This window comes from Ursus arctos, unplaced genomic scaffold, assembly GCF_023065955.2.
Source record: "Ursus arctos isolate Adak ecotype North America unplaced genomic scaffold, UrsArc2.0 scaffold_2, whole genome shotgun sequence".
Lineage (NCBI taxonomy): Eukaryota > Metazoa > Chordata > Mammalia > Carnivora > Ursidae > Ursus > Ursus arctos.
In genome coordinates, this window is record NW_026622874.1 from 33,360,504 (window position 1) to 33,374,879 (window position 14,376).

At 42.0% G+C, this 14,376-nt stretch overlaps 2 protein-coding genes across 5 annotated transcripts in view; both read right to left on the reverse strand.

Annotated features, from left to right (window-relative positions):
- CR1L (complement C3b/C4b receptor 1 like) overlaps nucleotides 1-2,940 on the reverse strand; it is a 28,059-nt gene extending 25,119 nt beyond the window's left edge. The window contains exon 1 of the mRNA XM_057315271.1: nucleotides 2,780-2,940. Coding sequence (XP_057171254.1) covers nucleotides 2,780-2,897 — 118 coding nt within the window. The 5' untranslated portion in view covers nucleotides 2,898-2,940. The remainder of the gene's footprint in view (nucleotides 1-2,779) is intronic.
- Nucleotides 2,941-7,015: 4,075 nt separating this feature from the next.
- CR2 (complement C3d receptor 2) overlaps nucleotides 7,016-14,376 on the reverse strand; it is a 35,973-nt gene continuing 28,612 nt past the window's right edge. For 3 of the 4 annotated variants that reach the window (XM_057315267.1, XM_048225027.2, XM_057315268.1), the window contains 2 exons: nucleotides 10,537-10,645; nucleotides 7,260-7,721 (listed from right to left, as the gene is read on the reverse strand). In XM_057315267.1, the coding sequence (XP_057171250.1) occupies nucleotides 10,552-10,645 (94 nt within the window). In that variant the 3' untranslated portion in view covers nucleotides 7,260-7,721; nucleotides 10,537-10,551. Of the gene's footprint in view, nucleotides 7,722-10,536; nucleotides 10,646-14,376 lie in introns of all 4 variants that reach the window. The other variant, XM_057315269.1, reaches the window with a different exon arrangement.

The following is a 14,376-nucleotide window of genomic DNA, read 5'->3' on the forward strand; positions in this document are numbered from 1 at the left end:
ATATAATGTATTATGCATAGTAAAATATTAAATACATTTAAATATCTGTATTTAATAATTTTGTATTTATAAACATGTAATATATATATAAATAGAAATTTTAAAAATATGATACAGATTAAATAAACATTTTTAATGCTTTGCTAATCCTGATGATTTTATATAATTATTAATTAACATCTACAAGGACAAAATAGTCCTAATGAGTTTCTCTGTTCACAACGGCGGATGTAAAGCTATCATTTCACCTAGTCTTGATACTTCCTGAATTTTTTGTTTTTGTCAACTTTCGGTCACTTGTGATTAGACTGACAATGTTTCTTCTTCATGTCTCTGACAAAGAGCCTGGATTCGTGTGTGCCTGTGTGTGTGGAAGGTATTGTCAGCTATGCTGCTCTCTTGTTTGCTTAAGTTGGCCTTATCAGAATTATCTTCATTCTGTTTCTATGCAGAAATTTTTGAAGTTACTTGCCCAATCATAAAAGTTAGATTAGATAAAACTAGGTAAATAAACCATAAATCTGCTCATCTGAGCATATGTGAACCGAAATAGGTGGCAAATCACAGAAAGCCACTGGCCTTTCCCTCCTTTCTACCTCGCATCTTCATACAGTAGGCCAACAGAGTGCGATCTCACCCAAGGACCAGGTGAGGGCGCCAGAGGCTGCCCTATGTTCTACACCGTCCTAGGAAAGCTTAATAGGCCAATTTGTATGTAAAGTAACTATCCCTGTGAATCTGCCTGCCCAGTCATTTCTGGATTCACTCCTTAAGTGTTGCTAAATCCATGCTCCTTCCCACTCAGCCTTCTCTGATCACTGAAGCTGAGATGGTCCCCTTTCAGTCATGCAGTGGCCCTGAGACTCTCTTGAGGGAACCTCCTACTCATGGTTTCACAGATCTGCATGGGGATTTTCAGGTTTCGAAACACTGTCACATACACTACCTCATTTGCTTTTCACAGTAATCCTCTCAGATTGCTGGATGTCAATTACGTTCATTTTATATACACGGATCCTGAAACTCAAGGAAGTTATTGACTCGCTGGGCCCCAGGCCCATAGCTACCAAGTAGCAGAGGCTGAAAAAAAACCGGAACCCTGGCCTCCCAATTCAGGAGATTTCACAAAACCCCACCACCCAACTTCTACATGCATGCACCCTGAAGACACAGCTTTCTCATCAAGTCCAAAGCGCTGTGCACACGGTCAGCATTCTGTCAGCACTTTCTGCGTCTACATTCCATTGGCAAGTCAATTACTAGACGGTTTAGCTGTTTCACATTTTTAAGTTATTATGATAACCTTATATTACTAAGGTAATCATATATATATATATATATCAATTAACATCCCAACAAGAAAAGGACCAGATACTCAAAAGGTCCACAAACATTTCTAAACTTTGACAACAGATTGCTTCATTTACTCTGCATGTCTCTCTTCTGAAAATAAAACTTCAAGTTTTATCACGTTTCTTCACCTGACAGGTTACTTTACTATGTCTAAGGAGAGAAAATATTAATAACAACTTTTTAAAAAGATTTTATTTATTTACTTGTCAGAGAGAGAAAACGATAGAGAGAGAGACTGAGCAAGCAGGGAAAGTGGCAGGCAGAGGGAGAAGCAGGCTCCCCGCTGAGCAAGAAACTGGATGCAGGATTTGATCCCAGGACTCTGGGATCATGACCTGAGCTGAAGGCAGACGGTTAACCGACAAAGCCACCCAGGCGCCCCTAATAACAACTTTTGTGGAAACTTGGTTTTGCCTTGTTTCTTCCTCTCTTAGAAGAGAAGGCACAATCAAATAGTGAATGCGTAATGTCTAGTAAGAGCAGAGAACAAAATCAGTTGTCAAGCAGAGGCTGGACAAAAACCAGACTAAGCCATTTCAACTACGATGTTGCCAATGAGACCAAGCAACTAAGAAGACTTCTTAGAAGGCCAAAAATAAGAGAAGGATTCTAAACGAAGATGTTTACCTATTTAAAAGGAAGGAAGGAAGGGAAGATGCCACCACAAAATTTCCAAATAGTTATACAGGCTTTATTTTGTACTAACCACATGACTAAAACGCCACACTGTGTAAACACTTCTACATTTCCCCTCTATCTGCAATGCTTTGCAGCGAGGGCTCCCGGAGCTTCCCTCGCCCTTCTAACCCCAAGTGCCACCATGCGATTTGTGTTAATGAGGGCTCTCAGCGAGTGTCGTGGTGGTTTGGGGTGTGAGTGCGGTGAATGCAGTCGGCTGCAGGGCAGTTTAAGGTGCGAATTGCACCCACAGGACTGCTTGTCCAAACACCCTGGTGAACGAAGGGCAGCAGTAATGGCTGGGGGATAGAACTCGATTAAGTGACAGGCTCTGTGTTAGACCCTGGCGCGCTTTATGCCATTCAAGGAACACCACCCCGATGTAGATCCGTGTTTCCACCGCACAGAAGAGGAGACGGACTCGGACAGGTGTAGTAACTTTCCTCACTCTTAAGAACTCACTAAGATTAGAACCCGAGTGAGTCGCATTTCCCACCACTCTCCTTCGCCGGGATCAGCACTACCCTCCGCTCTGCCGGTCTTTGTTAACGCACGAAAGCCCCTGATTTCCAGTGGCACCTGCCGAGCTCCTGCGCGCTCCCGGCGCTGGCACCGCTCAAGCCCCCGGCAGAAGGCAACTCCATGCTCACGCAGAGGCCACCAGGGTCCCGGCACAAGCGGGGCTCCCGGAGCCCAGCTGTCTTGTCGCGCCACCCTGGGGACCCGAGAGCCCAGCCCCGCGTCTCACCCCAGGCGTCCTGCAGCGCGAGCAGCACCAGAACCGCCAGGAGGGCTCCTCCCCAGCAGGAGAGAGGCGGCGCCGGCGGCCCGAGAGCTTGCCGGCTCCTCCGAGAAGACGCTCCCATCCTCCCCAGGCGCCTCGAGTAAGCAGGAGGGACCTCGAAGGAAAGAGCAGGGAGCGAGGCCAAGAGGTGAGAGACAACGCACTCTGCACCCAGAGTATGGGGAGCGCGGCGGGGAGGCCGGGACGGAAGCCTTTGACCGCAGCTTCCCTTTAATGGGCGAGGTCTTGTTTACTCCTAATTTGCATTGTTTCCAATGAATCTAGCCCCCACCGACCACCTCAGGGACCCATCTACAGGAGCAAAACTTGATACTTCGGCTCCTTGATGTCTGCCCGGAGGATGGGCGGCTCCGGATAAAGGAGGTGGAATCTTCCAGCTCAGCTTTCAAACGCCCCCTGCATGACTTTTCCCCTTTGCAAGAATCCGCGTGGGTAGGCCAGCGAACGGAATGCCTGCTCTCTGTGTTAAAGCCACAATTTTGGGCAATATGTGCAGTGTACAGGAAATATGAAGAACCAATTCCTTTATGTTGAATTGAGATATACCAAGCCATTGAAAAAAATTTTAAACAGGCTGACTTAATCAGATTTGCATTTTTAAAATAGTTGTCTATACTACCGGGAAACTGGATTGGAATAAGGCAACAGTGAATGGGGCTGACCAGCAAGGAGCTTTTGCCATCATGCAGATAAGATTTGACGGTGGTCTTGACTGGAGATTAAGTGAACAATTAAGAAATCGGAAGGGGGAATAAACCATGAGAGACTATGGACTCTGGGAAACAAACTGAGGGCTTCAGAGGGGAGGGGGTGGGGGAATGGGATAGACCGGTGATGGGTATTAAGGAGGGCATGTATTGCATGGTGCACTGGGTGTTATACGCAAGTAATTAATCATGGAACATTGCATCAAAAACTAGGGATGTACTGTATTGTGACTAACATAATATAATAAAAAAATATTATAAAAAAAGAAATCGGAGACAGAATGAACAAAACTTATTCATGCAGTGGATTTTGGTTGCTTCCTTAAAGTTAGCGGAGAGGAAAAGAAAGGAAGCAGTAGGGAGCCTCAGGGTTCAAAATGGATGATGGTATTATTTATTGAAATAAAAAAAATATGGGGGATAAATTTGGAGCAGAGGGTTAAGCATTCAAGGATGAGAGAAATGGGGGTGTGTGGCAGGCTGAATACTGCCCCCCCCCGAAGATATCCACATCCTAATTCCCAGACCAGTGACTAGGTTATGTTCCGTGGCAAGAGGGGTTTTGCAGATGTGATTAAATTAAGGATTTTGAGATGGGAGATGATCCTGGATTATCTGGGTGAGCAGTGTAATCACAGGGGGCCTTATGGAGGGAGGCAGCAGATCAGAGTGGGAGAAGGTAGGAACTGAAGGCAAGACTGGGGACTTGCTGCTGTGAGCCAAGGAATGACAGCCACCTCTAGAGGCTGGGAGAGGCAAGGGACAGATTCTCCCCTGGAGCTTTCAGAATGAACCAGTCCTGCCAATACCTCGGTTTTAGCCCTGTTAAGACTCATTTTGGACTTGTGACCTCCAGGCTTATAAAAGAATAAATCTGAGTCATTTTTGGCTACAAGGTAACTTGTTACAATAGGAAACATATGAGAGAGAAAGGGTAGCTTGAGCAAGGGAGAGTGTCAAATGCTACAATTAAAATAAAATTAGACTTATCAAAAAAAGTATGCCTATCAAAACCACATGAAATGCTCTCTACTTCACTTAAATAATTAAAACCACACTATGACCAGAAGTATATGATAACAGTAAGTAAGTTGAGACAATGGAGCAAGACTTGAGCACAAAGCAGATGGAGTTTTAATGAGAGCTAAGGAGGCATGGGAATGTTCTAGGAAAAGATTGGGAATATAGTTTGATTATGAAACTGGACTTCCAGAAATGTCAAACAATAGGCCCTTTGAAAAGGAAATGGGTAGAAGAGAGTCAAAATCTCAAGAACTGATGGTACTGTTAAGTGAGAACATGGAGAATAGATGATAAGATCAGGATGGAAACATTTGGTTGTGGTTCATGGTTTTAATATTTTTGTGTGTGGTGGACCCCTTTACTTCTTTGGTCAAGCCTATGGACCCCGTCTCAGAATTAATTTTTTAATGCTTAAAATAGAGCACCTAGGATTACAAAGGAAACGGGTTCTGCTGAAATTTAGTTCTAGCCATGAACCTTTGGAGGTCTGTGGCCCCTAAGGACCCCAGATTTATTTATTTTTTGACCCCAGATTTAAAAATTAGTTAAAACAAGAGTCAGTTGTGTATAAAGCAAGAGTTGGAATATGTCGTGTGGAGAGCAGAGAATTGCAAATGTCACGTGCTGTGGGGGGGTGGTGAGAAGGTATCATAGCAGGTATTTCGGTAAATGTGTTAGCCCTTTTCTCCTCCACGCATAGCTGCGATTCATGGTGGGGAAAGATGCCCGAGGTGGGAAACTACTCTTCCTCTCCTCAGTGCAGTTTCACTAACGGAGACCACAGCCCAGCAAACCGCTACCCCTCAGCACGTATAGCCTCAGCTCACACAAACATGCTAGAATACGGTTTTACTTCATTTTCTTCATTCCCCTCATACTCAAGTCTCAGCTCCTATCCTCACTAGTGGAGAAAGGGCAGTGCTCCAAAGGCCAGGTGCATTTCTCATTTTCCAGCACTTTTCATGAGGCTCCCTCTCAAGGCTATTGCAAGAAATATTTACTTTGATCATATCTTTTATCACATCTCTTTAATTTGTCCAATAACAATCTCTCAAGGATCTGATATCGTCCTTTTAAGTTATTCTTCACAGAGCAGTGGAAGGAGAAGCCAGAGCATAGTAGGCTGAGGAAAAGGGAACGGAGGGTCCAACTCCCCAGCCCCACATCACATGCTATCAGAACACACACTCATTACTACTTCTTTTTGCATTGATCTCCTGACATTTGCTTTCTCCCATCATTCCTTGGTAGTCTAGTTCCTGGCTCACAGTGACCTTTGCTGCTATTACCCCTGTCACATTCCCCGGGCTCACAGAAGCTCAGTGAGCTAAGGGAACTATACAGGCTGGAGCTGGGTATTTGGGTGAGGTGATGGGGGGAAGGGAGAGGAGGATAAATAAGTTACCCTGTGATGTTTTCATCATCTGCTAAGAGAAGGAAGGAGAATAGAGATGAAAGTAGGATGGAGTAGATGGCTTGAGGTGAACAACCAGATTAATTTAGGGGAATAAAAACAGCACTGATTAAAAATGAATAAAAGATACTGAACAGCATCCCACTTCTGGGTATGTATCCAATGTCTTGAAGAGCTATTTGCACACCATTATTCATAGCAGCAGTAAACACAACAGCCACAAAGTACAAACAAGCCACATGACCATTGGCAGGTGAATGAACTAAATATGGTCTATACATGCAGTGACGTATTATTCATCCTGAAAAAGGAAGGAAATCCTTCCACATGCTACAACATGGAGGAACCTTGGGGACGTTATGCTAAGTGATATAAACCTGTCACAGGACAAACACTGTATGATTCCACATATATGAGGTGTCTAAAGCAGTTCGGAGAAACAGAAAGTAGAATGGTGGTTGTTGGCTGGGGGTTGGAGGGAGAGGGGAATGTAGAGTTACTGTTTAATGGATATAGCATTTCAACTTTGTAAGATGAAAAAGTTCTGGAAATCTGTTGGACAATGTGAATATACCTAACACTTCTGAACTGGACACTTAAAAATGGTTCAGATGGTAAATTTTATGTTCTGTATATATTTAAAAACTCAAAAATGCCAAACAGAGTAGTCTAGGAGAAGATGGTGAGAGAAATTTGTGGTAGTCAGTGAGCAAGATTTTATTTTCTCAATAGTATAAATGCTAGAACAAGGAAAATTGGCAGCTAGATTTCAAGGGTGCTGGGAGAGAGCTGGGGAAAGGTGTTGGCTGGACAAATAGAAAAGCTTGAGGATGAGTTTGTGGGTTGAGAATTGGCTAAAACAACAAAGTGGTGAGATCCAGAATGCATAAATGTTAAATCAGGAACTCTAACAACCCTAACTAAATGGAATTAAAATAACATAAGAGTAAAACCCCTAAGAGTTCATTGACTCTAGGAGAAAAAAATCATATAAAGGCGAGTGTTTTTGTTAAAAGATAAAATTTATTTGAGTGACTACTATACACATTTTTAAAGGAACCAAAGCTCTGATAGAACTGCCAAGGAAATATTCAAAGCCTGAATTTGTACACCAAAACCATACAATTAAAACTTGACTCCCATGATGAAAAAAAAAAATTGTGCAAATTGTAAGTACTGATTAGGGAAAGACAAAGTATATATTGTGAAAAAAAAAAAAACCTCAAACCAAGTGGAAATAAAAGTGAAATGTTTAACCATATGAGAGCGAAATGCTACAATTAAAATAAAATTAGACTTATCAACAAAAGTATGCCTATCAAAACCACATGAAATGCTCTCTACTTCACTTAAATAATTAAAACCACACTATGACCAGAAGTATATGATAACAGTAAGTATGCTGATTGCAAAAGAAGAGTTGAGATAGGAGGACAGCTCTTTCTAGTGCCTTCCTTAAAGTGGTGATACTTTCGGAGTTATGTGTTTATGGCTATAGCCTGGTGCTAGGCACATCGAAGGTGAGGCTTCAGAAAGTTCTTGAAAGCATGTGGCGGTGAAACTGGGCTCCCATTTTTATTATCAAGCAAACTTTCCTTGTTCTGCTTGAGAAAAAGTGCATATGGGATTTTATAGCTTATGAAGTCATCTCACTGGTGTTGAGACAATACACATAGACTTGCTGAGATTAAAATGGTTTCTTCCCAACCGATGTTCAGCTGGATCCAGACAAGAAGGCACACTGAAATAGAGAATGTCTGTTCAGGAAGTAGCATGAAGAGCAGGGGTGCAACTCAAAATTTAAATAACGAGAATGTTCATGTTCTCTGTGTACCAACTCTAAGTCCGTAACCCATAGAGCGTTGAGACTCTTAGAAGATATTGTTCTATTAAGAGGCCCCTTTCTTCAGATAACATGATCTGAAGGCAATAATAAAGTTTCTATTGATGAATATGAAGAAAAATAAATGAGGGAGAAATCGAAGCAAGCGTTGCATTCTTATTCATGCATTCATTCAACAAATATTTATGTATTAACCTTACTTCAGACCCCCAGTGGTTTGGGTTTAGACATCACTCTGGCCTGGTCTCCCCTGTTCCTTTCGCTTTTCCATGACTCCCCAGCACCAGGTGATCTTTTCTTTCTCAGCTATCACAGCAGTTTTTCTGTATCTTGTTTGTGGTACTTATTCTTACACTATGACAGGTCTATGTCTATTTTTTCGGTACTAAAATGAGCTCCAGGAGGGCAGAGGTGGTATCTTTATATTTTATAGACTATGCAGGAGAAAGCAGTGTAAAGGCAGATTTGAGTTTGAATTCAAACTTTTGCCTATTACTGATTCTGTGACTGTGGCCAATAGGTTAGGTTTGGTTTTCTCATCTTGGATGTTGTATGTTCACCTCAGGTTAATACCTTTCACCGTGGTAGCGAGGCCTAACTGAGGTAAGGCAGGAGAGATGCTCAGCACAATTCCTGGGCATGGCAGACCTCCAGGTGCTCACCCCCACTCCTTCTGGGGACCTCAGAGGGACCCTTCATGTTGCCTGTCAAGTTTTCTATACTCCTCACCATTCAATCTTCAACCCCCATGGTGACTCTTTAGTGCCTTCACCTTTCTCCTTAAATCCCTATCGTCTCCTTTCCCAATTTTCCTCTCAGGTGACTGTTTTGCTTTCTAGCCACTGAGTAAACAGAATGGTCAGAAGAGAACTTCCACGCATGCATTTGCCATCATGGCTCCCCACCTGCCATTGTCTACACCCGCATCTTCTGTCTTCTCTCCTGTTAAGGAGGCCACATTCCGATCTAAGCTCTGCCCCCCAGCTGGAGCATTTGATCCCCTCCCTTCTTGCTTACCCACATGTTGCTCCAGCGATTCTTCTTTTTCGTTCCTGTCATCGTTTTCCCTCTCCTGCTAGATCATTCCCATCAGCAATTGGAAATGGCGGCCTGGCTGTTGTTTCCCCATTCTTAATGAATAGTTCTTTTGATCTTATTTCTTAGTCTTGCCATCTGTTCCCTCTATCTGTGCCTCTTTGTAGAAAACCTCCTTGAAAGAGGTGTCTATAGTTGAGATCTCCAATTTATCTCCTTTCATTCTCTTTTAACCTGACTTCAATCAGGAGTTTGCCTCTTTCCTCTTCACCAAAATGGTTCTTGTCAAGTTCACCAACGAATTCTGTGCCGCTGCACACAGTGGTCAGTATTCAGTACTGCTCTTGTTCCATCAGCAACATTTGACAGAGTTGATCACTCCCTCCTCCTTAAACTTCTTCCTTCACATGATTTCTACCACACCAGGCTCTTGGGCGTTTTCCCTGTATCAGAGGCTGTGTCTTTACCCCTTGGTTGGTTCCCTCTCATACTCCATGGCTCCTGACATGGAAGGACCCAAGACCTGGCACATGGACCTTTTCCCTAGCCCTTCTCATCGCCTTGCTCATCTTAGTTGATCTCAGTGTTACATGCATCCATATGCTGATGTATGTAACATCAGGTCTTAAGCCTGGACCTATTTCCTGAAATAGACTTGTACACCCAGCTGCCTTCTTGATACTTCTCCTTGGATGCTTATTACATATCTCATTTCTAACATCTCCAAAGTGAAACTCCTGGTTTTTCTCCCTAATCCTGCCTTTTCACATTGTCAGTCATTCTAATTAATGATAATTTCATCCTTCTGGTCAGCAGGCTGAAAAACCCTGCCATCATCACTGCTTCCTGCCTTACAAACTGTCAGCAAAACCCTCTTTTCACTATCTTAAAAATACATGCAGCAGCTGACCTCTTCTCGCCAGCCTGCTGGTAGCCACTCACAGCTTCTTACCTAGATGATTGTGATTAAGTCCTCATTGGCTCCCCAGCTTCCACCTCTGGCTTCCTACACTCAATTCTTCACACAGTAGTTAAGGTGATCATTCTCTTCTCTGCCTAAAACCCTCCATTGGTTTCCATCTCAGAATACACACCAAGCTCATTACAATGACCTAGCATACTCTATATGATGAACCTCCCACCCTCCTCCCCTTACCTCTCTGACTTCAACCTGACCTCTCTCTCCCTTGGTCAGTCCATACTAGGCCACATTGTTCTCCTTGCTGTGCCTCCAGCACAGCAGGCACACGCCACCTTATGGTCTCTGCACCCGCTGTTCTTTCTTTCTGGAATGTTCTTCCACCACCAGGAAGGCTAGCTCCTTCCTTCCTTCTAGTCTTTGCTCAAATGCCATTTTCTTAGTGAGGACTTCTCTTCCAACTATCCTGCTCTAGCTCCTTTTCCTGCTTGATTTCTCTTCAAAATACTTATCACCTTTTTTATTTTATTCTTAATTATTATATGTATTTAGTATTTGTCGAATGGACAAATGAATTTAAAAAAAAACCAGGGGCATTAATTGGCAATATGAAGCAGATAAGTTAGCAATTTCGGTGCATGATTACTAAAGACATGTGCAATAGAATCATACATATTTAGCACTGTGAAAATTGGTAAATAGAAATTGAGGACATGTTGACATAGAAATGAATAAAAATATTTCAACTTCATTAGATACCAGTTTGTCTTCTGATTAGCTTGCTGGGTTGTATGGATCAACAGAATATACTTCCCGTGTTTCTAAATGAAGATCTCCTTCTTTAGGGATTTGATTTGTATAATAATTGCTAAATGGAAGAAGAAAAAAGTAAACTCTTTACTCATTGGCCATGATTACTACAAACATGTCACAGTTGTTGTTTTCCATAATTCCCATCACATGATAAATACCTTTCATGAATGATTCATTTTGTTGTCCTAAGTATTATATGAGATAATCACTATAACCCCTATTATTTGGAAGGGCCCATAAAAATAATGGACTAGGATGCCAAGTGTCCAAGTCAGAAGTTGATACTAGGTAGCTTTACCTCAGATCCAAGACCTTCAATGACTTATAACCATGACCCTGAGTTTGAAAAATAAATCAAAAAGAAGCTTTTATTTTAGGATATGGCCACAAATTTACCTCTTTTGGGACATCGTCTTCCAATCTAACTTAAAGGGAAATCTTTATATTTGATGTTAAATTCAGAGTCCTTACAGAGCCTTATAGCACTAAAAGCTTGAAATAATTTTTAAGAGGACAATTTTAACTTTACTCCTTGAAAGCCCATATGCTTTACTGTGCTTCTAAAATGACTTAGCCAAAATTGGCAAAAGACAATAAAATGCAATTACACTATCATGTAGAACTCTGAAATAAGGTATTACAAAATTACTGATGAAGAAAGATTTCTGGTAAGGGTACTTAGAGCAGGTCACTTAATACCATATATAAGAGGTCGGCTTATAGGTACATTATAAGTGGTGTATGTTAAGAGTGGTGTCTCGCAAATATTTGGGTGGCTTTTAAAAATATTTTGTTACTTAGACAAAATTTCTAAGTGATCAATTATTCATCTCATTTACAGAAAGTGTTTAAGGCAGCTCAAATGTCCGTATCAACTATCAGAAAATAAATTGAAGTCAGTTACAAATTGGAGATAAAACAAGTGAGTAAAGCTTAGGAATGTAGCTTAACATACATGTTAGGTTTGTATCAATGAAGACGCTTAAATATAGTATTTGATATAATCATATTCATAAACTTAATAATCTGGCAGGACCATCAAATTATTTGAGCTTATAGGCATTCCTAAAGTTTGTCAATTTTCCTACATGTGTAATCCTCTGATAACAAACTTAGTACGGTGAAGGAAAGAGATAGAGACCGCATTTCCTATTTATTTAAATTTCTAATAACTCAGCTAAAATTATCTTCTGACTTCCTGTGAGGAAAGCCATGTAAATGACATCCCTATTTTCTTTTCCTTAAGCCCTTTTCTCTTGAATTCTGTGAAACTCCTCCTTCCTAATTCTCCTCCTACCTCCAACTGTTCCTTCCGCTCCTCCCTTTTAAGCATTACTGTCCTTCTGAGACCTGTTCTCATCCTTATTCTTACCTTTTTCGTTCTTCTGGGTCCCAAGGCTTCCAATGTGAGTTAAATGTCGCCTACCTTAGTCCAGGCCCCTCTCTTGAGTCCTACATTGTGGGTCCCCCAAAGTAACAGGGCAGAACTGAACTCATCTTTCTCCACAAAACGCCCCTCCCCTCTTTTGGTGAACCCTTCTCCCCGCATTTGGCAAGTCACTAAGTCCTGGAAATCCTCTCTTCTTAATAGTGAAGATACCTCTCAATCCCCACCACTGCTGCTTTGGTTGAAGACCCAGTCTTGTCCCTCCTGTTGAAAATGCCTATCTGAACATATTATTACCTTGCTTAAGATCCTACAGGATAAACCCCAACTCCTTGTCATGGCATGCAAGGCTTTTGATGAACTAGCTCCTGCCCATCTTTCTAGATTCCCCAGTGACTGCTAAATGAAACATTAGTTCCATGGGACAGGAAAGTATTAAAGGAGAAAAAGAGTTCTGTGGTACAATAGTTAGGGGAACTCCGGTTTAAAAATAAAATTAGGGGCGCCTGGGTGGCTCAGTCGTTAAGCGTCTGCCTTTGGCTCAGGGCGTGATCCCGGCGTTCTGGGATCGAGACCCACATCAGGCTCCTCCACTGGGAGCCTGCTTCTTCCTCTCCTACTCCCCCTGCTTGTGTTCCCTCTCTCGCTGGCTGTCTCTATCTCTGTCAAATGAATAAATAAAATAAAAATAAAAATAAAAATAAACAGTCTTCTTTATTGTAAGACTTTATGTTCTTGTTCACTGTGAGTCTTCATGAGAAAAATATGGCATGTAGTACTTCCCAATCTTATCTGGTCATAGAACACCCTTTTTTCCTGAAGTCATTCGCAAAACAAGGGTTATGTGGTACGTCTCCTGGTCAACACTACAGTCTAAAGTATATCACAATTGTAGACTCTTCTAAGACCCTTGTATTATAAGAACTACACAAGTAATTTGACACAGCCATGATGGTACCTGTGACCTGTGGTGCCCAGGTCTGACGGGCTTAGAACAAACTCTCAGGTTCACAGGTGCCATCATTACATAGTTTCAATGTAACCCCTTCGTGTCTAATGTCTACACCAGGCGTTTTACAACTGTAAACAATCTACCAGATGGCACTGATGGCACGATCCAGGTGACTTGGCATGTTAAAGTAATTTTGCTGGCATTTATGGGTGACATGTCTGGGGTGACATGACTTGATCTCCTCCCACTGGGAGTTACCTGAGACTTGGTAAAGCATCACCTGATAATCCTAACACTAGCACGTACAGAGATTCAAGAACCTAAGCAAAACCACACTGAGATACCACCTTATACCAGTTAGAATGGCAAAAATTGACAAGGCAGGAAACAACAAATGTTGGAGAGGATGTGGAGAAAGGGGATCCCTCCTACATTGTTGGTGGGAATGCAAGTTGGTGGGGGAATGGGATAGGCTGGTGATGGGTAGTAAGGAGGGCACGTATTGCATGGTGCACTGGGTGTTATATGCAACTAATGAATCATCGAACTTTACATCAAAAACCAGGAATGTACTGTATGGTGACTAACATAATATAATAAAAAAATATTATTATAAAAAAAAAGAACCTAAGCACAGAGAACATTCCCAGGCTGATTCTTGATGGTCTCATTTGCTAAAATGGTATCTTTTGCACTTAACAGAATATTCTGATACAGGATTTATGGGTCAGAGGGGTCTTTTATGCCATCCCTACACCTAAATCTATGCTACCTTCTCCTTCAGTCACCATCACAGTTATGTCAAATTGCTAACATAGTTCCTATAATACCTAATGGAAAGACAAGCCTCTAGGTCATCACTCAGGCTGCTCCTTCCACTTGGAATACCTTTTTCTCCTTGTCCACAATCTCTTGAAGCTTGCTTGAAACATTTCCTTCACTATGGAATTTTTTTTCTGATCAAAATTCCCCACTACTGACCACTTGCTTTCTGTACCCACCAAATATCACATAGCCTACTATGGCAATATTACTTTATAGATTAAAATGTCTAAAAAATTAATGTTAGGGGCACCTGGGTGGCTCAGTCGTTAAATGTCTGCCTTCAGCTTGGGTCATGATCCTGGGGTCCTGGGATCAAGCCCCCCATCAGACTTCCTGCTCAGCAAGGAGCCTGCTCCTCCCTCTCCCCCTGCTTGTGCTTTCTTTCTCTCTCTGTCAAATAAATAAATAAATTTTAAAAATTAATTTGTTTACATTGTTGGTGGGAATGCAAGATGGTACAGCCACTCTGGAAAACAGGGTGGAAGTCCCTTAAGAAGTTAAAAATTGAGGTACCCTATGACCCAGCCATTGCACTACTGGGTATTTACCCCAAAGATACAGACGTAGTGAAGAGAAGGGCCATATGCACCCCAATGTTCATAGCAGCATTGTCCACAATAGC